Source organism: Protomyctophum parallelum (genome assembly GCF_964188405.1).
Source record: "Protomyctophum parallelum genome assembly, chromosome: 21".
NCBI lineage: Eukaryota > Metazoa > Chordata > Actinopteri > Myctophiformes > Myctophidae > Protomyctophum > Protomyctophum parallelum.
Genome location: NC_139713.1, coordinates 22,364,375 through 22,391,585, shown reverse-complemented (window position 1 = coordinate 22,391,585; position 27,211 = coordinate 22,364,375). Strand labels below are relative to the sequence as shown.

General features: G+C 42.3%; 1 protein-coding gene across 1 annotated transcript; it reads right to left on the bottom strand.

The window, feature by feature from the left end:
• Nucleotides 1–7,838: 7,838 nt before the first annotated feature.
• On the bottom strand, nt 7,839–27,062 carry tmem38b (transmembrane protein 38B). The gene is made up of 6 exons (XM_083793111.1): nt 26,621–27,062; nt 14,578–14,734; nt 12,766–12,950; nt 11,762–11,849; nt 11,430–11,547; nt 7,839–9,198 (listed from the first exon to the last, which is right to left on the bottom strand). Exons 1-6 carry the CDS (start codon nt 26,742–26,744, stop codon nt 8,929–8,931), a joined length of 942 nt encoding a protein of 313 aa, XP_083649237.1. The 5' UTR covers nt 26,745–27,062; the 3' UTR covers nt 7,839–8,928.
• Between the last annotated feature and the right edge of the window lie 149 nt (nt 27,063–27,211).

Here is a 27,211-nt window from a genome sequence, read left to right as displayed (position 1 = left end):
ATAAAACCTTACTGTATATACCTGTATATGTACAGTTTTTGTAATATTAGCCACACTGAGCCCCCCAGCATCCATATTCTGGGGGGAACATTAGCCAAAAATAGCCGATCTACCATAAGCTCTTTTTGGCAAAGAGCTTTTGGTGTAGACAGAACATTGCGGTTTAAGTACAGAGCCAGCTCAAGGTCCAGTTTAAGTCTAGGCTTTAAAAAGTTAAAGATCTGTATGATAGTACATTTATGAGCTGCTGAACTTGTGAGATGTCCTCGATTGATTCCCCCCAAAAAAGGAACAAAACATGTCCCCTATCAGTTCAATATGTGGACATGTCTCTTAACCCATTTTAGGCGGGAACCCCTTTTGGTGTTAGCATTACGTTATGCTTTAGCTATTTGAAAATAGCAGATCTACAAGCTCAACAGAGTGCTGCTATTTTTAGAATCTGATCTCAGGTCAAAATGGGTTAAGTTTCCATTCCAAATGAGGGACAATTGCTTTATTTCTGAGGACGGTTGGCAACTCAATGACCCCAGCGAGCAGCAGAGATGGTGATGTTCTCTGCTGTGCATGGCAAAAGCCACAGAGGAGAAAGAGCCCATAGTGTCCTTGAGGAGAATCACGTCAGTGTCAACAGACCGCAGCCTGTGACATCACCATAGAGGACGCCACTGACACGGAGCAGGTGCACAGCCACCAGCAACATGATTACACATCCACATTCACACGTTTTCTAACCACTACTTAAAACCCTATAGCTGACCGCAGTCCCCTGGGGCTCGGCTCTCTATACTAGGCCTCCTGTTTTCGCTCGACGCGAAAACATCTTTGCCAAGAATAGCCGCTTTAATATCTCTACAAGCTCACTATACCGTGTCATTCCATCCATGCTTCATCTCTGTGATAACCCAGACATCTATACGTCCTTGTCAGCTAATAACACCACATGTTGTTGTGGTTGATGAGGAGTCCAGGGAAGTGTCTGTATTAGAGATAGCTGGCACCTTTGACCCTAGCAGAGGGTATCAACAAAAAGGCTGGCAAAAAAGTAATATGTTGTCTTTGTTATAATTGGCAGCCACCATAGATGCTGTTGCATAGAGTACTGAGTGATATGTTTATTATGATGCTATGATTTTGTGAATGTAACCTTCCTACACCTGCATGCAACATTAATATTTGGGTCCTTGTATGCTCTTATATGTGGCCATAAGGTGTTAAAATGTGGCTGCCTCTAGTCTGTACACACATGCAGAGTTGCAGACACATGATACTAGTGTCATGTCAATGGCTCATAACCTGACTCTCTCTCAGGTCGTCCTCAGACAAGCTCTCCATCGTCGCTTCCAGTCATCCCGGTTCTCCAGACTGCCTGAGGGGATATTAGCTTTTCTTGAACCACTTAACCCTCTCTTCTTAGTAAAACTGACCTCAGTTACAACTGTACATGGACCGCTCCCCCATGGAATTATCAGTCCAAAAACAATACAAACAAACAAACAAATGCTTAGCCAAATGAAAAAGATTTGAAAACCAGATGCAGCAGCAGCAGGCCCCAGTAGGGTGTACATGAGTGAGCAGCTCATGTTGGCTCCACTTTCTGGAGAAACACAGAAAAACTAAGTGCCAGCCAGGGTCTCACTAGTGCTTGGAGGGGTTGTGTGTGTGTGTGTGTGTGTACACACACGTCTGTATGTGTGTGCACGCACGCCTGCACATGTGCAGCTGAGCTGAGCTCTTTGTGCTTTTTTGATGGACTCAGCCTTTGTTGTGTCACACACGCGCATGCACGCACGTGCACACACACGCACGCACGTGCGCACACACATGCACGCACGTGCGCACACACACACACACACACACACACACACACACACACACACACACACACACGTGCGCACACACACACACACACACACACACACACACACACACACACACACACACACACACACACACACACACACACACACACACACACACACACACACACACACACACACACACACACACACACGTTGGTGTGTGGGCAGCTATACCATTGGCTCTCTCCAGAGGAGTCCCTTCCCTTCTGTCTCCTGCCCTGTAGCAGGCTCCTGTGTGCAGCTGCTGGCCAGCCCATCAGTTCCCAGGCGAGGCACCCTGCCATCTGAGGAGGGCCATGCCTCCTCACACCGCCACCATGTGGTCAACATCTGCATGCGCACCCTCTCAAGTCAGGAGGATTGAGGCAGTTTGATGTGGTTGTGTGCGTGTGTGTGTGTGTGTGTGTGTGTGTGTGTGTGTTTGCGTGCGTACAGGCCTTGACTGCTACGGTCGCTGAATTTGAATGAGAGAAGGACAAATAAAGTTAGAGTACGTTGTGCTGCGCTGCCTGGCAAACAGTCCAAATGGTCCAAAGAAATAGATTCTGCCCTTGCTGTGCATCCTCAGGTCACTGAGCTGAACGGCTGTCAGTGTCAAACATGACCTGATAGCAAAAGCAGCATTTAAAACGAGCTGCCATTTGCACCCAATCTCTCTTCTCTTTGCGTGTGTGTGTGTGTGTGTGTGCGCGCGCGTGTGCATGAGCGCGTGCGTTTTAGAGGGAAATCTGACAGGTCTGATGCATAGCATGCCATGTCCTTGGCTTATCCCCTGACCTCTGCTATGTCTTCAGTATGGAATCCAGTGTGTGTGTGTTTATGCGTGCGTGCGTGCCTGCATGCGTGCGTGCATGTGTCTGTGCGTGCGTGTCGTGGGGTGGATTGCACATGCATTAGTGTGTTGTGGATTTAAATTGAAGAACTGTCACGGTACCAAGAACTGGCGGACCCAAATGCAGACACAGACAAAAGTTCGACAGTTCAAGGGTGTTTATTTAAACAAACTGGCAGGCAGGCAGAGCAGAGCAAGGTCCAAACAGGCTGGTCAGTGCATGGGCAGGCAGGCAGGAGGCAGGCAGGTGTGGTCTGAGGAGAAGGAGAGTGAGTACAGGCAAAATGCTAACTAAATCACTGGGAAAACAAGGAAACTGAAGTTCACTGGGAACAAACACTGGTATATACTGGCTAGAAGTGTCTACTACCACTGTGGTTGATTCAACAATCTGGTGATCGGTGATGTGGGAAGGCCGGGGCTTTATAGTTGATGAGCTGATGGCAGGAGCGTAGATTGGAATGAAGGGACTGGAAACAGGTGAGCCAAGTGGTAAATGGAGCCAAGCCTACGCCCACACACACGCCCACACATAGCACAGACACTGACAAGACAGACAGACAAGAAAAACACAGCCCTCATGCCTGTGTGTGTGTGTGTGTGTGTGTGTGTGTGTGTGTGTGTGTGTGTGGGGGGGGGGGGGTGTCTACTCAGAGTGATCCAGAAACAAGCACTCCATAAGGTCAATATCAGGATCAACCTAGTGAAAACATAAACAACAGTTCCAACACAAATAGAACGACACAGAGAAACAGTCTAATATCTATGGTTCTCAACGTGGGTTCCAGAGACCCCCAGGGTACAGGGACTAATACATATCACTGTTCTATGACCAGTGATTCTCAACCTTTTACATTTCAAGGGACTACCAAGGATCCACATTCAATGTAGATCTCAAGTTAACCAGGCAGCCTGGACTGCATAGATTAAAGGAGAATTCCATGCTAGAATGCTTTTTTATCTTTCTTACCTTTCTTTGTAGTTGTTACGTCCCCACCAAAGAGGTTCAGGTGTTTTTTTGTGCAAAAAACTCCTTATTGGCTATTTTCCCTACCATAAGCCCTCAATGAATTGCATTGCATTGAATGGGAATTGAATGGGGCTATGGGGTGTTATGCTAGTTCGCTTATTTCCATCGAAAGAAGTAGTAAAGTGTGCCGCTTGGGATATTATTTACATTATGAAGAGAGGATATATACAAAGAAATTATCATTTTGAGCGATGGAAATAAGCAAATTAGCACAACACCCCATAGCCCCATTCAATTCCCATTCAATTCAATGCAATTCATTTAGGGCTTATGGTAGGGGAAATAGCCAATAAGGAGCTTTTGCACAAAATAACACCTGGACCTCTTTGGTGGGGACGTAACAACTACAAAGAAAGGTAAGAAAGCCTTTTAGTATGGAATTCTCCTTTAAGGAGCATGAAGCCTCTCTTCCACATCTCACTTCCAGCACTTCACCTCACCTCAATGTCCACATTGCAAGAACGTGTTTCCAGAAATTACCCACAATATGGACAGGACCTCCCCAGGAGGATCATCATACTCGACGACGATGGTGGGTATGTGCGTGCGTGTGTGTGTGTGTGTGTGTGCGTGTGTGTGTGTGTGTGCGCGCGCGCGAGTGCGTGTATGTATTGTCTGGGCCCTTTCAGGATCTGAGCTGTCATCCTGTCATCAACATGTCATTGAAGGCGATGCATGTAGGCCAGGGCTGCATAAAGTCTTCCTTGTTTTGTTGTTGACCTACTTTCCTAGGTCACACAGTTCAACATAATAGTCGCGCACACGCACACACACATACACACACACACACACACACACACACACACACACACACACACACACACACACACACACACACACAAGAAGCATCTCTTTGAGCCTTGAAATTGACAGACATATACACAGTATGTGTTGCAACAAAGGCATGTGCTGCAATTCCTTGTGCAAAAGTTATGTACAGTGTCACTAAAGTGCCATATGACTCAGCAGCAGTCAGCATACGAATATGGGCTTTAGGCGAAAATCTAAAGATGTAGTTTTTGGATTTGGATCCGTGCTCTTTTGGTTCCGACTTCCGACACACATTATGCTCTTTAAGCTCATAACATGACACGATGTGAGCTTGTATGTTGGTTAATTCCGGCCAAAAGATTTGGTTTAGAGCAGTGGTTCCCAAACTTTTTCATGTCAAGGACCACCAAATTGACACTCATTAGCCATATGCCAATTAAGGAAGCCACATAAGATTTTTACGGCACTGGCAGTGATTTCACCGATATTCATTTCAAGGACACATTTGTCACCTGGAATGTTTTAGTGTTAGTCTTGTGTGACTATAGTGGACTAAATAAGATTTTAGTCGACTAAAACGACATTTGATTTAGTGGACTAAAATGTATCTTGGCGGGCCTTGATGCCATCATAATGGCTGATTTTACACAAACTAGCAGATCTACAAGCTCACATGTCGCAGCGTGCCGCATTGTGAGCTTGTAGATCAGCTATTTTCAGCTTACAAGTGCAAAATGACTTTATATTTGTTGACAAAATTGTCAATATATTTAGTCTTAGTCATCATAGCTTAGTTTTCATTTAGTTTTCGTCAGTGAAAAAAGGTAGTCGACAAATGTTTTTGTCGTAGCATTAGTAGTCGACGAAATCAACACTGGTCAACTACCATCATTTAAGGCAATATCGCTCACAGTTTGTCTTTGAAGTTTGAACATCTCCCATCTTTGTTCTTATTCCCAGGGGCGCTCTGGTCCAGGTCTGAGGTTACACAGATGTGAGGGGGGTGGGGGTGTCAGGAACTTTTAAACGGGTGAGGTAGCAGTCAGGTGATGATGTTACCCTGATGCAATGTTTCAGCTTAAAGGGAGAAGGTTAGCTCCAGAAGCTGTGTGGAGTTTTACTTATTTATTTATTTCTCTTTCAACTCACGTTCACATCCAATTTAGATATTCTCGCTGTCGGGTGGAAACCTTGTGCTTTTCAGGAAATAGAATGGTCAGCAACGGTGAAAATAGCAGATCTTATACAAGCTCACTGCTCTCGTAGGGCATTAGGTGACCAAATGAAACATAAAAAGGTTGAAATGTGGAGATGCGAGGTTTCTGCCCGACAGCGACAATGTTCTCTACATATCTCTGTATTATTTTAAACAGCTGACCTTGGGTTGGACACACTGCGGGGAAATAGCAGCTGAATGATGTTGAAAAACATTCCATATTTTGTGATATATTTTATCACAGCAGAAAGCTGCTTCACCGTGTATTTTTAGTTGCCAATGTTTTAGGCAAAGCGAGCAGGCCAGCAGTGGAAGACCTGAGGGGGGGGCGGCTCGGGACATATTTAGGCAAACAATTAAATTTTTTTTTTTTTTTTTTTAAATCAATCCTAAAAACAACCGGTCCAGTGCTGTGAAGCTAAAACTGGAGAAATATGTTCTCTCATCTTAGTTTTAGTTAAAACTCTGGCTGCCACATTTTGGACAAGTTGTAATCTGTCGGTTGTTTTCTTTGGCAGTCCAGAAAAAAGTACATTGCCGTAATCAAGCTGAGGAAAAACAAAGGTGTGGTGTTTTTGCATCATCCAATGACAGATAGAAGAGCCTAAGGTGAAAAATGCGAGATAAATAAAGATAAATAACGATACTGGCGTTTATGATTATAGAGCAAATACAGTGTCTGAACCAAAGCATAGAACCGGAACTAGATAACTTAAAGGGGAATACTCATTTTCAACAGTTTACTATGTCATTAATATACCTTAGAGCTGTGTGTTTCCTAGAACTGGAGGTATGTAAAAAATCATTAACATTGTGAATCACATTTTGATGACATCATCAAGATGTGATTCACAAGGAAGTTATCATGAAGATTGTCAATGCTTTTATTTTCATCTTTTATTTTTATGGCACCTCTTAAGTCTTACATCACCACTATTGCCATCATTATTATCTTTTGGTCTAAAGGTGCTTAAGTTTAGGTCCATTTTATGATTTCAGTTTACTGTATGTCGTCAGCAATGCATGGTATAGTGTACTCTGTATTGCCGGCCATTTCCACTGTCCAGACCTTGAATGCCCATATGAGCAACATTTCAGTCTTAATTTCTTCAGACAAAGCACAGCCGTCTGTGATGAAAGCCAGATGCTATGTCTCCATGGTTCCGACCAGGTTGAATAGTTCATGCTACAATTCTGATGAATACAAATAAAAAGGTTATTTTATAAACCAATCTCTATTATTACAAATATCACTAGTACATTTGCAGTGGTTGGAGGGGTCTCCCTACTCTTCCATTGAGACCATGGTGTTGGTTTAGATTTAGACGGTAGTTTTGTCTGCTCATTTCTTATCCTGTATCCTGTATGACTTATCTCCCCTCATGGGATACAGTTCGTATTCCGACCTGAAAATATATTTTCTGTTTACTAAAGAGCTGGATTGACAGGGAGAGCCCCGTTACTGAACAAACACTATAGCAATGATTACTATCACAATATTAGGAGTTATTTAAGTTCTTTCAACAACACTTTACAGTAGCTTTAAGCAGACACCGGATTGGACACCAAATTAGATACATCATTTTCTTTATTGTAGTTTTATCTCTCTGTTAGTCGAGACATAATGTATCGATTGTAGCTTTCAATAGGTTTATCCTTTTATCATTCATTTTGAATTTTCTTAGGTAGTGGGTACTGTGTTTACAAATGTTAATTCTGTCCCTGTTATTCTTGTATTTGTTGTTACTGGCAGAGCTGTTTAACATTATTTACATCTTCTCTTGGCCAGTTCACACTTGTAAAAGAGACTTTAGTCTCAATGTGGCTTTTACTGGTTAAATAAATACATTCTTGATCTTTGTATCATTAATTTGTATTTTAGTCAGTGAAGACTTCATTGATTGTACACCAAATAGCCAATAAGCTCACAATCGTCACATTTAAACATGAAAACACTTTCAGCAACAATGACAAGACAAAAAACAGGTTGAAAGTTGCTAAGCTAATTGTAATAATGTACATTTGTAATATTTGTCTGTCCTTATGTCTAATGCTTGAAGGTGTGAGGCTACGATGCAGAGCTGTAGTGTAAAGTGTATTATGTAAAAAAACGCTAGAGGCTGAAAATCACGTCAACACATTTTTATTGCGCATGTGAACCCGTTTTCTCTCCCGATTTCCCTTTAGCATCCACACAACAAACCCAATACAGCAGAAAGAACAGCATTCCAATGTTCAAGTCTTTACATCCACACATTCATGAGTGCAATTCTTCGCGCATAAATAGACTAAACCACCTGAATAGTTGTAGAATATATAATATCTCTCTTGTGAAAAAAAAATGCTTTGAATCATTTCAGAGCAGGAAACATTGGAACAGAATATATACAGAAAAGAGCAGACCTGATCATAGACCAGCAGTGTCCCCAAAACCCAGAGGTAAAAAAGGATGCATCAGCATTTAGTTAGAAAAAGTATTAGCTTGCTTCCAGTATAAATATAGAAACTTTTGAGCTACATAACTGTTGCATTGTTGGACGTCGTATATCACAGTTTATCACAGCTTCACGCCATAGAGCTTATGGAATATACATGGTATGCCATAAAATAAAACACGTTTGACAACATCATCTGAATTCGTCTCGCGATCTCAACATTTCACGGAACACAGAAGACATAGGGTATATTTTTGCCATACTATATTCATGGTCTTCTCCTATCAGAACAATGGGATTTAGTTTGGAAATTAGTATTTCTAACTCAAATTTCTACATTCACAAACATTTTGAAAGTGTAGACCCCAATTCTTTTGGTAGTAAAAAAGGCCCTCAATATGTGAAATACAGTAGCTGTTGAATAACAGCCACTTATGCCTGTGGTTCACAGAGTTGTGTGCAGGGACTCCTAGCCCCCAGGGGTCCTGGCTTGAGCGGGTTCCAGGGGGTCCCCGGCTAAATAATTGATAGTTGGGGAACAAAATTGTCCCCAACAGGTCTGTAGCTCAGTGTACAAATGGAGCCAAACGGACAATCACTGGTCCCAGAGATAAATAATCGTATAAAACGGGGGTCCACAGACTCATGCATCAAACTGGGGGTCCGTGAGATAGAAAAGGTTTAGAATCAGTGACTATAAATGTATCACTTTGAAGAAACCAAAGAAAAGAAACCGTCATACACGACGTCTCGAACCCCGATTAGAGCTGAGAAGAAGCCATTTAGTCGGTCTTCTTGTCCCCCTGTCCCTTGGCCTTGGGGGAGCCCTTCTCCCCTTCCCCCTGGCCCTTGGCCTTGGGGGAGCCCTTCTCTCCTCCATTGGCGGTCGCTGGACTGTGCTGACCTGCAGCTCCGTTGGTTGAAGCGTTGCTTGTGTCGTCGGCGGGCAGAGCGGCGTAAGGGGAGGAGCCGCGGGCGAACAGGGTCTCATGGACCGCCGTCTCGATGACAGCGAAGGGCGACACCGAAGAGCCCGTCAGCATCATTCTGGTCTGGAAGGTGACAACGAGAGGGTTAAGTCACTTCAACACAGCCTGGGCGGGCCAGGGATCAAACTGCGACATTCCGATTCACACACAGCCACTCCTCTACGGCCTACCCAACTGCCATGTGCGTGTGTGTGTGTGTGTGTCAGAGAGAGTTGGAGTAGTCATTGTAATTCTGTTCTTGCCATGCCAAGGTTGCATATTTATTACTGTATGTGTATTGGATGACAGTCTGATAAGTTTAAGAAATTAAGTAGAGCCATGTGGCCCAAGACCCAGAGGTCAGGAGCATATTTCCTGTTTCTGTAGCATGACGGCTTGATGTACACTCCGTGGACAATAACGCTAGTATGTCACAGGGACTTGCCCCCGATCCAACCCTTGATGCAGAGTGCATCACCATTTTTATAGTCCGTGGGCGTGGTATGACTCAGCCGGGGATTGAACCCCGGCCTCCCAATCTCAAGGCGGACACTCTAATCACAAGGCCAATGAGCTGGTTAATAAATCATAATATCTATCTATTTTGCTCCTATCATATGCATTCCCTGTCCTGGCTGAACTATCATACTATCAAGGACAGTCTGCACTCCCAACACTAGGAGCTTGAAAACAATGCACAGACAGGAGTGTCCACCTAGCAGGACTTTGGACTTTGAGGAGCCTTCTTCCCACTGGAGACGATAAGGGCAGTTTCACATTCCACGTGTTCATTCCGTATTTTACATACACACACACTCCTTGACACTGCTGCAATCATGACTGCTGATGGTTGCGGAACGTTACACAAAAAACAACAAAATAGGTGGGGAAACAAGTGTTGGATGTGATGAAATGTCTGTTCATTAATTTGACAGATCAGAGTTTGGGGGGGGGGGGGTGGCTAACAGAAGACATGGTAGATTTATCAGTGTTTCATTCAAGAGCACAGGTCTACCAGAGAAGAGAGAGCAGAGGGAATGATGCAAGCCGATGAAAATGATGCAAAAGCCCCGGCCCTATGGGTAATACCCAGCTAATGTGAGTCACCGTTGATACAACTACAAAAACACAGGGTGGAAGGTTATTTAGAAGATAAGACTTGGGGCAATACCACATGATTAGAGTGAGTTCAGGACCAAAACATTTCTTAGACTGAAGTTATGAGAAATGTGCTCTGAAATGGTCCTTGTCACAGCTGCAGTGCTAAGGAATGACACACTGTTAATTAGAGCCCGACCAATGCCTGCTGTTTTGGGTCCGATGCCAATAACTACATTTTGACCACAGATTACCGATGACTTATCGATATCTTGCCAGTGGAGTTTTCTAATCAATTTTCTAAACTATTTGAGAACATTTAACTGATGAGCAAAGAAATGAATGAAAATAAACAAATAAGGAGAAAGAAAAGCAGAGTGCTATTTCAAATTTGACATAAAAGACTAGGATATACATTATTATAATATAATAGGCAAATATGGATGATCTCTGCTCCTTGCCTAGAATGCGTCTGTCACTGTCCATGTGTCCAATTTACTGGAGGTAGTCTGCCGTTTATCACATATATTTCTGTGGAAACTGAAATGGGTCACACTGCACAGCTTGGTGCCTGTCCGGTTGCAAACCACAGTTTGGGGATTCTGTCACAAGTTGTTGCAAGGTGCAAGTCATTGCGAGGCAAAGCTTTGGTCTGGACTGGGCTTTACAGATTACACTTCTTAACAGGATTGTGTCTGCCAACGGCTATTAACAGGATTGTGTTCTACCAGCAACGCTACTCAAATATTTTACTTAAAAGTATCAATACTACTGTAGAATGTACTCCGTTACAAGTAGAAGTCCCGTATTCAAAAGCGGCATCAAAATGTACTTAAAGTACTACAAGTAAAAGGTATTGCAGAATGTCCCATTTCACAAGTTCAAAATGTGTACAAAATCTTTTGAAAATAGCCGATCTACTCACGATGCTCACGATGAGCTTGTAGATATGTTATTTTTAAATGGCCAAAGGGTTGAAGTGGTTAATGTATGTTTTCTAATCAAAATCAAAATCTCCAAAGTAACTAGTAACTAAAGTTTTCAAATTATTGTAGTGGAGTAGTGTAGTGTATTGGTCCGTGACATCATCTTTACGTTCTACGAATTTAAGTATCTTAAACTACTGGATGAAATGAAGGACAACCTTCTCCTGGAAGTGTATCTGGCTCCTCAGTGCCAGTGGTATACTATATTGTATGTGACAGTGTGCAACATACCTTGTTGACCACAGTGAAGACGGTGTAGATCAACATCAGATGGTGTTTCTGGAGTGGCAGGTAGTTGGTCTGCTGCAGGGCAAACAACACTGCCCCTATCAGGGTGATCTTGGTCGGGCTGAAAAAAACCAACAACCACGATGTTAAGGCAGCTGTGTCCAAAGGGTCGGCAAGCTTTTTAATATTAAGTGCAATATTTTCTTTTTCTTGAGAGTCAAGCGTGCCATATCTCTACTGAATGTTTCGTCTACAAAGCTTGGCATCACACATGCACACATGTAATTTCTTCCATGCGGGCCAATCTCTCCCCGTCTGTAATGCTGAGAACTTACTAGGACATTTTGAGGAGTTCGTTGGTCTCCGGCTTCCAGACTCCTCGAACCAGCTGCTCAAAGTTACTTATCAGCCCCCCGCCAGCACCTTGTGAAGGGAGAGAGAGAAACACATTAGCGAAATGCCAATACTCAAATACTCCTCCGTCCTCCAGCGTGACCCGGAAATAGTTTGCGTCCCAAAACTTAATTTGCTTTTGGAGGAGCAGAGAGCAAGGAGACAGGAGGCTCCCCAAGCCAGATGTGGCGAGGAGACATCAAATGTAGTTTTTTGCGGCAGTTTGTTTTTTACAGAAGTAGTGACTATCAGTCTCCACAGGCTATGGAATGCCATGGCTTCAAAGGGATGATGGAGAGCAAACGAAACTTTCTAATAACGTAAACATTATGCACTGCCTACGTTCATGTGTGTCAGCGGTCTGAGAGTTAAACTCTCCCTCTTGATTGAACTGGAAGAGATGAAAAGCGAGCTAGACATTCCTGTTCAAATTGATCCAGTGGGCGGAGGGCATTTCTGCCTTTATTACTACTAGTAAACAGTAGAGTCAGAAATCTTGGATCCAAATATTGTACTTTGACTCCACTACATTTATTTGAAAACTTTAGGTACTTTGTAGATTTGGATTATTATTACAAAACAATAACATACATTAACCACTTCATTGGCCATTTGAAAATAGCCGATCTACAAGATCACAATGTGTTGCAGGCAATTGCGAAACATTGTGAGCTTGTAGATCAGCTTTTTCAAAACAATAATAAAAACTCATTGTGCACAATAATGCACAATGAGTTATTTTCAATACTTTTGTACTTTCACTCAAGTACATTTTGAATTCCAGACTTTTACTTTTAACATTCGAGTCCGTTTTCCCACCACCGATAACTGACGTTGCTTCAAGGTCAATCTGGGTACCCATCGGCAAAAGGAAAAACAGCGCACTCTTTTCCTTTGAAGTTGACGTTAGTCAACAGTAAAGACCACTTCAAGGTAAACCACACACCTTTGGCCCATCCGATGGTGATCATGACCAGCAGGCTGTCCTGGTATTTGCCGTGGGCCATGAGGACGCCTCCGAGGACCTTCCAAGTGCGTGTCACTTCCTTCATGCCTGTCAGCACCAGCCTGAGAGGAAGCAGTGCCGCAGTGCAGTAAACCAGGTCCAGGGGGCAGTAGAACACCAGGTACCTGACAGACACACACAGAATGGATCATCTCATTAAAAGAAGAGAGATAGGTACTAGGATAAAAGGTAGCAATATATAGTCTGTGACAAGTTTTCTTTTTTTTATTACCCACCCATACTGTGTACAAAGAATATGTACCAGTGAGCACATCGTTTCAGCACCTTATGTTGACAGTACATCATTCTGTACATTTAACAGTTCTTTCCAGCAGAGATCCTTGAGAAGTACCATTTATCACCAGAAGAGGGAGCTAAAGCCTCATATATTTGGTTGTGAAGCTCATTGAACTTCTCTCTCCCTAAATGGCCTCACATTAAAGAAAGTCAAAGCAGTGGTGGATTTAGTTCACTCTTTTTAAAGAGTAAAAGCAGTACAAAAACGAGTAAAGCTGAATACTGCTCCTGGTGGAGAAAGGAACTAAATTGGTCATAAAATGTCAATTATACTAAAATGAGACGTGGAAAAAGTACTCAGATTTCGACTTATGTAAAGCCCAGTGCACACCAATGACTCACAATGCAAATTACAATTTTGCAGACGCTCTTAATCTAGAGTGATTTACAGTAAGCAAGAACACCACACGGTAATACATCAAATACATACCTTACTTATGATCCTTGAATATTTCTAAGAACCTAACATCCGTCTAATAGTAGAATATCTGCACAATGAAACTATAAGAATACACTATAGAATGCCATGTCTACATAATATGCCACCTAAATTACATCTTTTTTGCCTTTGTATATGCCTGCAAGGTCATAGAAGCACGGCAAGTAAAAATAAAATAACCCCAAAAAATAACAGAATTGCCCAGTTGCAGCAGGTCAGTGCAGTTCAGTAATCAGACCATTTCCAGGTCAGTACATCGAATCAGGAGAGTTCGTTTATCCTGAGAGAACTGACATGGGTGGGCAGCGTGCATTTTCAGAGCATGTTCAATTAATCGATAATGTTCCAGCTAGGATCAATGGAATTAACTTAGTATACTTCAAGTTCCCATTTAGCAGTATCACAATGAAAACTCACTTTTAAGAACAATATACCATGGACCTTTTCTTTTATGCCAACGTTATATCATCATCATCTGAATCTGGACGTTTTGCCAATTGTTTCAGGGCCACTTGCAATACCCTCACAGCCCAACTAGTGGGCCCTCAACCACAGGTGGAAAACCACTGACTGAACTAAAGAAAGAGCAGAGAACAAAAACAAAACATTGGACACAATGGAGTGAACAGGGTGCATACGTTGGTTAGACATACCAACAGTCCAACAGGCATTAGTCCGACAACACAGTCGCTCCCGACATGCGTGGCCGGTTACAACTAACCCGTGGCTGGTTCAAACTCACCAATGGCTCCCGACATGTGTGGCAGGTTAAAACAAACCTGTGGCAGGTTAAAACTAACCCGTTGATCCAGACATGCGTGGCAGGTAAAAAAACTAACCCGTGGCTTCCTGTGAGGTAAAAACTAACCTGTGGCTTTGGGTTTTGTGTAGTGTGTCAGACTAATGCCTGTCGGACTGTAGTATGTCGGACCAAACGCATGCACCTGGAGTGTGGACGGGGTCAGGTTTGGACACACAGTGGACCGGTATAGGGCTGAAATGTCCAGGTCTCTCACCAGAAGATTGAAGCCAGCAGAACGCTGGTGCCGTTGGACAGGGGGGCTATGGGGGGCTCGGCCAGCATCAAGCTAGACAACACGGCACCGCCGAAACAGAAGAGCATGGAACTGAACCAGCACGCAAACGGGCTCCTCCGGGACAGCTCCAGAGCTCCTGCAAGAACACCACAGCAAAAGGACGGCTTATTAGAATGATCATGGATTCATTTTAGACGGCTTGTTATTATCATGTATTTGTGTTTATTCTTTTTTTTTAAACCACTGTAGACAGCTTTTTATTATCTTTTACATTATGAATCTATTTTAAACTCTATTTTCTAAATAGTGAATGAGAAACAATCTGATTCACTATGATCGGCGATATGAGAGGCGATCACATTACAAGTAGGTGGGTGAATTTGGTTAGTGTCCTATCAGCGCCCTGTGACTAGTGGGAGGTCAACAGCACTAGTGGTGCAACAGCACCCCCTGTTGGTACCCTAAACATACATAGAGACAGACAGACTAAAAAAAGACTATAAAAATTGGACCCAATGCCTCCCTGCTTTGCACTCAGCATCAAGGGTTGGATTGGGGGTTCCACAGTACCTCTCAGGACTCCTCCATAAACCTACTCTGTCACAGAACCTGCGGTCCACAGACTTGGACCTCCTCTGTGGCCCCAAAACGAACATGCAAACCTTGGGGGACAGAGCCTTCAGGTTGTCAGCCCGACCCTGTGGAACTCTCTCCCAATAGACTTGTCATGCTCCAACACTGGACTCTTTAAAGGCTGCCTTGAAAAGACACCCATTTTCTCAGGCTTATGGCATAATATACAGTAGTTGTTTGTCGTTTTGTTTGGTTGATTGTTTTTCATTTTGTAAGGCACTATATAAATTCAAATCATTATTATGTCCCCACTCCCTGCTAGCGTCATGCCCAGAGAGTTTACTTCACGCTACAGAAACAGGATCCTATGGAGGCCACATGACTCGGGAACCGTTGGTCCCCAAGGCTACTTACATTATATTTCACATTAGGTAACATTATGGGAATGGGTGTTGCAGGAATTTGTACATGGAATTTGTGTCTTGGAGATTCATTATAATTCAGGTTTGTACAAAGCCCATCCCAGTCTGGACGACGATCATAGTACTGTGCCAGAGTCACTCCGGAAATCACACAAAACAATTATTCTAACCGGCCCACTACAATAATGACTATGGGTGCTTTCACGGTTTACCCTGGCATCCCCATTTTTGGGGCAAAGATAAATGCGAAAAATAATTAGCATCAAAAGCAGGAGGAATCCTAGTACAGAGTCCTGGGGTTTAAGTGGTTAAAGTGCTTCAAACACACCTCACATTTAAGTACGAGCCTAGGCTTTATGAAATTTGAACTCTTGTACAAATCCCACATTTTATCTCAAGTTTACAGCATTTACACTGGCAATACTGTGTCAACATTGTAAAGATAACAGTGGATTAATGATTGCTGAAATGTGTACCATATATATCTACTATATCTGTAGACTTTTTAACATTAACTACATGAACTCTCGCTTCCCTTAGTTCCCTATTCTGGGGCGAACAGTCAGTGAAAATAGCAAGCAACTCTACATGCTATCAACATGTCGTGATGTGTTGTGACTGTGAGCTTGTTCAAAGAAAAACGGTTTTGGTGTAGAGGAAAATATATATGAGGGGGCCTAGTACAGAACCCTGGGGGACTCTGGTCAAAGAAGTATATAAGGTTTAAGTAGTTAAGTTATAGCAGTTACCACCGATAACTAATACATGTGTAATACATCTATTTTTGAAGAGTTGAATGAACTGCAAATGAACTGCAAAGTCAAGCTATTGTTCATTGTTATTGTGAACTTTAACATGACAACAGTCTGTCATACAGAATATTTACAAACTAGCATACAATAAACATTAACAAGGTTAACATGGAGTAGACAGAGAGAGGAACAAGATGAGTAGAAGCACTATGGCTGGACCACACATTCAGTGCAAAGTGCACGCCACAGACAGCTCACAGTTAAACTGCTGTCGGCCCTGTGAGTTAAGATAACATGTTACTCAACTCAACCCTGCCCCCTTATTATAGGAAGACTCTGATAATGACTGTGTTACACAAGTATTCATGATGAATTAGTGTACATTTTACAGTGCTTAAGTTATGTTTAGAATTATACAAGGTCAGCCAAAGGATAGAGAATGCCACAAGACAAATAACTACTAGCATGTCCTGTTCTTCTCAGTCAGCACACGGAGTCGGATTGTGTGCACATCTTATGCCTGTATTTAGGCCAGGTGCAGGACATCACAAAGGACATCATAAAAACATCCACACACCGTTCAGATAGCTCTGAAGAACTTACTTTAATTACTGACGCAAAGGGTCGAAATGTTGAGCTAGTAAGTTCTTTGGAGTCTTAAAACAGTGTGTGAATTCATTTATCCTGTCCTTGCTTCTCAGTCAGCAGACATGCCTTGACAAATTACATTATAACCAATGTTAAATTTACCATGTTTATGACTGTGTGTGTGTGTGTGTGTGTGTGTGTGTGTGTGTGTGATGTAATTTATATAGAGTAGGCCTACTACAGCTGCCATGGCTGTAAATCTATACTATGAAAGAATGAGTTAACCCACTGCAACACATTATAGTTCCATTTAGTGTAGCTCATTTCTCAAGTAAGTGAAAAGAGGGTTTATTTTACTTTTATACTGAAAGCCTTAAATAAATAGCAGTCTGTTATGTGTATCCACATTTCAATCCTAACCCAACAAATGCTATCAGGCACATTAGTAAATTATTTGCTCAGCATTGGCCAAAGCAACTCAACCCAACCGCCGGAAGCCCAAAAGCCTAATATCTCCCCTGGCCGAGGAGGGATTCCCCCTTGACGTAAACAGTACAGGTACAAACCTCAAGTGTTACACACGCAGCTATTCAAATACATGACCAAAACCAAACTGCTAATCTGAGGGGATTTAATCCAGATTACACATCACGCTCCTGAAGAGGAACTGTCAGACCAGGGCATCTATCAACCTCTCCCAACTGTAACTCATGATTTATTTTAAACTTTGATGTACGGCATTGTCGCATCTCGCATGCCAAGAATAGGCGATGTTCTCAATTCGGTGGCAGAAGAAAGCTCACCACTCATGAAACACACACACACACACACACACACACACACACACACACACACACACACACACACACACACACACACACATACTGGACCCAATACAGACTTACCGGGTGGTTTGCACTACACACCACACTGTCCTGTTAAGAGGATTTAATGAGGTGTTGTGCGATAGACAGATATTTGACAGAAGAGAGGCAACACAGACAGATTGCAGACAGACAGAAGCCAGGGGGAGGAGGGGATTTCATTTGTGGCTAAAATGAATCTTTCCATCTGTCTATGTTTGCAGATCTCTTTACATAACAGACGTGATTATGTAAACCCATAGCAGACATGTATAAGACACAGATTTAATGTAAACCTTTCTCACAATTACTTGATTTGTACAGCACTAACAGCAGTACAGCTTCATCAAGTGACGCACATCTAAACACATACAATAGACTACGGTACAATAAGCATGTAATTATTGTTAAATAACACAAACAATACAGCCAACTAAGTATCATGCAAAACATCAATTGAATGTGAGGTTGTATTTTCACATACTCCTACATGATGGGGCTCCTAAAAGGAGGAAATGTCGGCACACAATAGACTGACAACTCTAATATTTTATTTAACCAACAAAAGCATGGTTCTGAACCCCTAAAGTGGGTGTCGTCACTCAATCTTCATGGTTTATTTACCTTTTCCAAACCAATGCATCTTAAAACAAATACACTATGGCCAGCTTGCATAAAGTGGGTGATGTGTTGCTTTTGTCGGTTAAATAAAATATGGGAGAGGAGCAGTCTAGATACAATGTATCGTGTGTGGACATTCCCTTCTTTCCATGAGTATTTTTGGCCCAGCACCGTTTTTAAAGAACTGTGGGGATGTGCATATCTTATCCTTTATTCATAGGACTTCACGGCCATGTGCCACCATTAAGCCCTATATACATTGTTGTACGAGAGAAAGTGAATGTGGGCTTGTAGATCTGACATTATTCCCCATAATGATGTGTTCAAAAATAGGGAGGCCAGGTTGAAAGTGTGCATGCAGAGGGTTCAGACTTCCCCCATAGTGGTTGGATGTAACTAATGCATTGTCATAACATGACTGCTGTACAGATGAGTGGAATGACTGGAGGCGACTGGAAAGAGAACATGGCCTACCTGTCTATTAGAGACACAAACCTGCAACATCAGCAAAAGTAAAGTGTTAAGAATCAAGAAAGTTGGTTTACCACTACTTAAAAAGGTACAAGGAGTGAAATGCACTGTTTACAGTGTGATATGCAAACTTCCTGTTTTATCACTGAGGGACTAGGCGTGGTTCTGGTTTGTACATTTAACAGCCGGAGACACCATGCTACTGTAGTAACCAAACCAGAAACACCACATTGTTGTTCAGCACAGATTAAACCCACGTTTGTCCATACTCTTAACTTTGTTATGAGTCGCTGTCAGACATAAGTGAAGTCTTGCATGTCCAAAACCGTTACTTTTCAGGAAATGGGGAGGAAAAAAAGAAACAGTCTAGTTTCTGCTGCCCTAGTGCAGTGATTCCTACACTTTTCAGGTTTAGACCCAAAAGAGAGATTACAGTAGATGTTTGGGACCCAAACTAGTGAAAATAGCTGATCTACAAGAGCTTGTAGATCAGCTATTTTCACTACTTCTTAGTTTCGTGACCCATAAAAATTGGTCTGTGACCCACAAATGTGTCCTGACCAATTGTTTGGGAAACAGTGTTATAGTCTAGTAGTGGAGCCAATGTAGTCGTTCAGTCACAGGCTCTTGTGTTGTGAGACAGACTTAACCACTTTCAACTTGGCGTCCCCAACGTGTCAGTAATTCAGCATGTCATAGGTGAAAACCTTTAAACATTTGCGTTTGAAAGTTGAGCTCTACAAGCTCATGTGCCATGCATTGAGGGTTGCAGAGGTTAAATACCTTAAAAAAAACACATGAACATTAATCAAACATTAATAGAAAAGGTAATATGTAAACAAATTAAGAAAAAATATGAATTTCCAGAACACTGATGATAGTGCTGTCAAACAGCACAGATATGAAATCTATGAAAAAGTTTAAACTGCAACACAATTTTATACAATATATGCCACGAGAAGTGTACAAGCAGTTAGTCCTTGTGAAGTAAGTAACCACTTGAACCGTAACGTGTACTAGCCTCCCTATTCTGAGGCGCACAGCACAGTCGGCAGAAACTGCAGATCTACAATCTCACAACGAGCTTGACTTGTAGATATGCACCGTTTTTGGTGAAAATATTTGGTAGAGCCAAAACTGGAGGAGGCCAAGTATAGAACCCTCTGGCACACCGGTCCCTACTTAGTACTTAAACACTTAAACTAAGTACATGGTTCATGTGGTTTGGATTTATGTCTAATGGCAGCTGTTGGCCTCTGGTTCACTAGGTCACCATTTAGGCTAAATAGTAACAGATAGTTGCACTGACAACACCTTCAGTCAGCATCATTCCATTTACTGACAAGCTCTTCTACATGAAGAGGCCACTTGGCAGGCCTTTAAACTGGTACTGCAGGTACAATTACACTAATGCAAAGTTAAATGGCTTTAATATACTACATGAAACATAAGTCCCTTTGATTTCCCTTTTTAATTAAAAAAAAAAAAAACATTCCATTAGTACTACAGCCTATATTGTTAATGTTTCAACCCATATAATAATATAATTAAACTGAAAGTATTTTGATTATTCGTTTTGAGTATTAGCCTCGATAAAGAAATAGAACGGCATCATTTTACAGTACATACACTAGTAATAGTATAAAATGCTAACTCACATAAAATCTGTGGAATAACAGATTTATAAAGCAGAATAATGTGGACATATTCTTTCACATGCAACAATTTCACCAGTTGCTTCTAAGTGTGAGATTCTTCTTTCCCCACATTGGAAACCATGGAAAGGTTAAATGTTTGGTGCCAATCCATTGTTTGTGGAAAAAGAAAGCACTCTATTTGTTGTGACCACACATCCAAAACTGCTATTGTGACAGGCTTGGGCCCTATATCCCATTATAAACCTGCACGTACAGTCAGTAAGTGTTAAGCCCAAATCACAGTTCTCAACCCTTGTGGGTTGAGACGGGACAAGACCAAGTCGAAACCAAGTCGACCCAAGTGATTCAATTCAATGGACCAAACCACACCAATGGGTCGCCATGCAACTCCTTGTGGTTTGGGCTTCATGGATACCCAGTATCTGAATGCCCTGTGCAGAGACTTGGAATTTAAATGTGTTGTTTTTATTTATATATAAATATATTTTAATAAATCCATACATACAGTGCTAGTGTTATTATCAGGCTCCAAATGAAGCAACAGCATGATCAAGATCCTAAAAGGATGGTTAGACTCCATTGTTTGCATTTGGAAAAGAAACATTTACAATTCAAATGTTAGTGTGACAGAGACCAGATCCAACACAGCCCATTAGTTTGCTGCTCTGACTCCAGTATTCTCTCACTCTCTCCCCCTCTCTCTGCAAAGAGTGCTCAAGGCTGCATTTCAATTGCCTAAAGCAGTTTAACTTAATTTATTCCTTTCCAAAGCAAGCCGCCTTTTCCTGGACTTGCTGCATCTGCATTTATATAGCACCCTTATCCAAAGTGGTTGACACTTGTGACTTGACAATGTGCGTTACATTCACCCATTCACACACATTCATACACCGATGGCGGCGGAACCCATACAAGGTACCAACCAGCACATCAGGAGCAAAGTGGGGTTCAGTGTCTTGCTCAAGGACACTTCTACACCAACTCTGGGGGAGCCTGGGTTCGAACTGGCAACCTTGCGGTTACCATCCAGCCACTCTACCCTAGATCTTTCTCAGCGTTTCTCCATCGTGACAAAGGGAAGTAAGTGTTATAAAGTACTTTACATAAAGCACACAAGAATATGTCCTTTTTGTGAAGTTCTTTATGACAACCATAATTTCATTGGACTTGCAAAATAAACATGACTTGTCCCATAACCTTTGAGAACCTGTTCTAAGGTTGCTATAGTAACAAGATGGGCACTGTGCTGTACAGTATAATTCAAAACAAGAACAAATCTCCAACCTGTCATTCACAATCATTCAATCCAACATAGGTCTCTCTCTACCCTCGTCTCTTTACCTCCAGCTAGAGGGATTAATTATAGGAAATGAAAATGTTTACAGATTCCACACATTTTCAGAAATAGCAATATGGCTTCAGTGTTTAACTTCATTTTCACAACTTCTTCAAAACTTTCACTTAAATGTAATGATATTCTTTGTATGTCTTTCGTTTACATTCCGTCTCAGTCATTTTGTTCTCCTCACATGTCAATTTCACATCTCCAATATCTGTAGACATCGTCTCTAGTCCACAGGGACGTTGCTAAAGAAACCATAACATGCTAGTTGTGTCCTTTCTGGCATGGCGATGGGGTTAATTTTCACGATTAAAAAAAAATAGCAGATCTACAAGCTCATAGCGTGCCACCGCGCTATGAGCTTGTAGATCTGCTATTTTTCATTAGCTAAAGTATAACATAATGCTTACTTCAATCCTCCATCTCTCTGAAATTCAAGATGAAGCACTCTATTGAATATACAAGATGGGATACAGAGTGACTTCACTTCCCTGTGGATCTCTGAAGTCATGTTTGTGACATCATATTGAGCCTTTGACTGCCAGTTTTAAAAAGACACGCACACGCACACACACACACACACACACACACAAACACACACACACACACACACACACACACACACACACACACACACACACACACACACACACACACACACACACACACACTAAATACCGGATACGAGAGGAATACTTTCAGCGTGTGAGTCTGTGACATTCCTTTCTAGGGAAGAACTATAACATACCACGGTCAGAGCGCAGTGGAATACCTACAAACAGATTTAAGCACTCAAACTCGATCTGTATATGTATTAGTTGACCGGGGTCCCCCAGGGCTCTATACTAGATGCACTCGTTTTTCCCTGTCAACATCAAATCTCTTGGTGAAAATAGCACATCTGCAAGCTCAGATGAACTATTTTCGCCAAATGATCGCCCCTGAAAAGTAGTCCCTTAGCATTCATAACACTATAAGCCCTATAGAGCGTCGCAGGAAATGATTCCAAATGCATTTTTCCCATAGACATTTCAAAATGTATTTATTTAAAGACGGTTACGCCGCAGACAAAGCCAACTCGAGTTGTGACAAATCATGACAATAAACACAATATTTTGGACCAAACAAATAATTACAAAGAAGAAAAACAACAAAAAAAGTGTTGTAACCTGCCGTTTCTTTTCTTCTAATTCTTTTTTTTTGCCCAAAGAATTGTGTTTGTTGTTATGATTTGTCACTACAAGAGTTGGCTTTGTACGACGCTTAAAAGGTCTTTAAATAAATACTTTTTGAAAAGTCTATGAGGAAAATGAACGGAGAATCATTTCCTGGGCCCTGGTAGGGGGCGAGACTGCGGCGCTCTATACTCAGTCTATAGTGTCTATATGTGCTATTACACACAAACACACTTGGTGATGTGAGGCTATGAATTGTGTGTCACTGAACTACTGAAGTAGTATTTTTAGTGTTCATACTCTCCCTCTGTGTAGATAGTTAAGATAGATGGGAGCTGAGGACAGAGGGTTAAAGGCCACAGAGTTTCAGATTCCTTTCAAAGCATGTTCAAAAATAGAATACTGGGATTACAATGGACTGATGAGTGCATGTGTGTGTGTGTGTGTGTGCACGTGCATGTGTGGGTAAGGTCAGCCCTCCCAGTAAAAAGTCCACCTGTCCCTCCAGCTAAAATCGAAGTGACATAAATCACATAATACACTTGGCACCTCGCCTATCTTTGGCCTGAAACACTTCAGAGTTATGCTATTTGAAGTGGAGCTTTTGATGTTATTGCTTCTCCAAGTTTAAACAAACTGAACCAGGGGTTTTCAACTGATTGTGAACCAGGGACCACCACCTTGACTAAGGATCAACCTGGGGACCATGTCTTATACTGTTTCTCAATCGATGGTCCACGGACTTAACTGATGACTGACACATGTGGCCCTATATCTGGGGCGTGCCTTAACCTTTATCCCTAAACTTTTTTTCTTCCATATTTTATCTTGAAAAATAATTTTAAATAGTTCAACTAGCAGATCTACATCCATACATTATGGCTATTATAACTATTTTCGGTGGTTCGGTGGCTCAGGGGTAGAGTGCCTGGATGGTAACCGTAAGGTTGCCAGTTCGAACCCGGGCTCCCCCAGAGTTACTGTCGAAGTGTCCTTGAGCAAGACACTGAACCCCTAATTGCTCCCGATGTGCTAGTTGGTGCCTTGCATGGTTTCCGCTGCCATCGGTGTATGAATGTGTGTGTGAATGGGTGAATGTAATGCACAATCTCTGTAAAGCGCCTTGGATAAAGGCGCTATATAAATGCACCATTTACCATTTACCATTTCATAATAGTAATATAAATATATATAGTAAAAATGGCAAATACGTGCATGATATAGCACATGATGACATTATATGGGCACATTAACATTTCCTAACTAGAAAAAGTGCCCTTCCGGGCACAGGTCTCCACCAGGTTATCCACAGATCCGTGCAGTTAGAGGTAAAAACACTTTGCGGCCAGTTATAGCGCCACCTTGAGGCTGAGTTGAAATTGTTCATGTGGCATTTTGTCCTCGGCCTAGTGGGAATGTGGGTGCACAATTTCACGGAAATCACGCGATGTGTTCATGATTTGCAGCATTTTGTTTGAAACTGAGCACTCCTGTGAACTTTGGAAGCCAATCTTAACCAATCAGGATGGAGTCTGATAAATCTGAAAGACCCGTTTCGTTGAATGGCTCTAGAGAGACTGTGTACCAATTTGCGTGATGTTTGGACAAAATCTGTAGGTGTACTGTGCAAAAACTTGTTTTGCACAAAGCGGCCTCCTGGTGGCGCTATAACAGGCCGTTCTGGAAAGTTTGGGGCAGAGGTTCATGGTTGGCATCCAGGGAGTGTGTGTGCAAAATATGGCATCGAAAAACTTGTTTTGCACAAAGCGGCCTCCTGGTGGCGCTATAACAGGCCGTTCTGGAAAGTTTGGGGCAGAGGTTCATGGTTGGCATCCAGGGAGTGTGTGTGCAAAATATGGCATCGACCGGGTTAACGGTGGCCGAGATTAGCTGTTCACGGACACACGGACACACACACACGCGGACGGACGGAGTGCAAAACATACTCTCCCCACATGCCTTCGGCCTGGTGGAGACAATAATGATGACTCAACCAGGCAAGCTGGTACACTTCACCCTTCTTGAGATTCTAACTAACTGCCTTTTCTGTGGAATTTCTTAACCTCAGACTTCCCAGTAATTCTGATAACATTGACGCACTTCCACGGAACAGTGCACAGACGTTTAGTGCACTGTTCCGTGGAAGAAATGACAAAATCTTCACTTTGCTACATTACTAAATGCATGGTCAGGGACCACATGCAATACCTCCACGGACCACCAGTGGTCCACGGACCACCTGTTGAAAACCCCTGAACTGAACACAAGACCTGATTAATAATTTACGTGCAGGCATTTTTGTTTCACTCAACATACCTAATCAGTTTGTCTGTTAGTTATTGTAGTTTATGTCAGTATTGAAGTGAAATCACACAGTAACTAACAAAGCAAGTTTGCACAAAATAACTTAACATAATGGCCCTGGGTGAGTGTTTGAACAAGCTGAAACTTATAGTTAAATAGAGAGAAGAGGAAGCGTGGTCAGTAGTTATCAGAAACTGAAAACAGGTGCTCATTGGAGAGGGTTCAAATAGTAGGTTAACATATTTAAGTTCCTTCCCTTGTAGTAGTGGGCTGACATCCAAGTGTGAGACGTCACAACAGGTCTCCGCTCAGTTGAGTTTTAAAAAGCCTTTAATGTCATGGCTTAGCTAGGCAAAAGTTAAAAACGACACGTTCCGGCTATAATAGAGCCTTCATCGGGGTCATCTTCAGGCCACTACTATAAGGGAAGGTACTTAAAGACGTTTACCTACTTGTCTTTGTCTTATATAGTCTTTTAATTTCTCTCTCACACAGTCCACAGTCAGGTCATTTTGATTTTTGATTATGCATTAGGGCAGTGATTCTCAACCTTTTCTGGATCACCCAAATACATTCATTTTTATAACATGTTTATTTTAATGATCAATCGACTGTGTTCCACCTCGATCAATGGAACTAACATTATAGTATACCGTAGTTAAGTTCTTAAGTATTAGTTTTTAATATTATCATTGTTTTGCCAATTATTTGGGGGTCCACTAGCTCTGGTCCATATCCTTACTGCTCTTGCTGCCGTTGCATTAGAGATATGGACCAGAGCTAGGGGCCCACTTGCAAAACGCTCCTGGCCCACCAGTGGGACCCGGTCCACAGGTTGAGAACCAGTGCATTAAGCTAAATTATTATAGCAAGTCATTGTTTCATACTACTTAAGGGCAGGCAAGCTCCAAACAAAACTGTGTGCACCATGGTGATTTAGTTTTAAATTATTAAACAGATAGTGTTCAGGACTGGAGGATAGTGATACTAGTGAACATAGACGATATGAGGCAGCTTGGCTTCAAATTAAACAAGCCTTATTTTTTTTTAATAAAATAACACTGCAATGATGACAGCATGACTTATTCAGAAGGTAGAGAAGAGACATTTGAATATTCAACAATATATTAATAAAGGAGAGTGGAGACCGGTTACAGCCTGCAGAGAGGCGGTATATCGATTTGAACTAAACTAAATATAAGTGGATCAATTCACCAACACTTCGAGTTAGTTAGCATCATAATGTTGCTCACCTGGCTGCTCGCGTAAAGCCATGACTGACACGATGTAATGCGCCATGTCAAAGTATGGGAACATGGACAGGCTGGACAGTCCGTGGGACAGTTCGTCCAAGTTCAGCATCCCGAACAAATCCATAGTTCTGATCGTCCGTCTTCTGTCTGTAAACCGTGCAGTCTGCCGTCCGCTGTTCGGCTGTTGTTATGATGCTGTCAAAAAAAAGCTGTTGACAGGCTTGACGGACGCTACGGAATTAAGAGTCTTATTAGCAGCAGCTGTGTATGCAGGCTTGAATCAACGCCAAAATGGTAAATGGTCAAAAGCTGGCTAATGAAGCCCCGAGTTCTGCTCCGGTCGCTGGGCAACAGACCTATGCGTCGCCTCCATGGACCACATCACACCTTTATGTGAGCGGCGCGCATAGATGGAGATACATTACGGAATTCCTGCTACGTGTTCCGCCATACCGCTGATGATGACGATGATGTGACGGGGGTGGAGCTACTAGTACAGCAGCGGCTGTTGTGATTGGATCAACTAAAACAAACCCGCCCCGTGTGTGTGTGTGTGTGTGTGTGTGTGTGTGTGTGTGTGTGTGTGTGTGT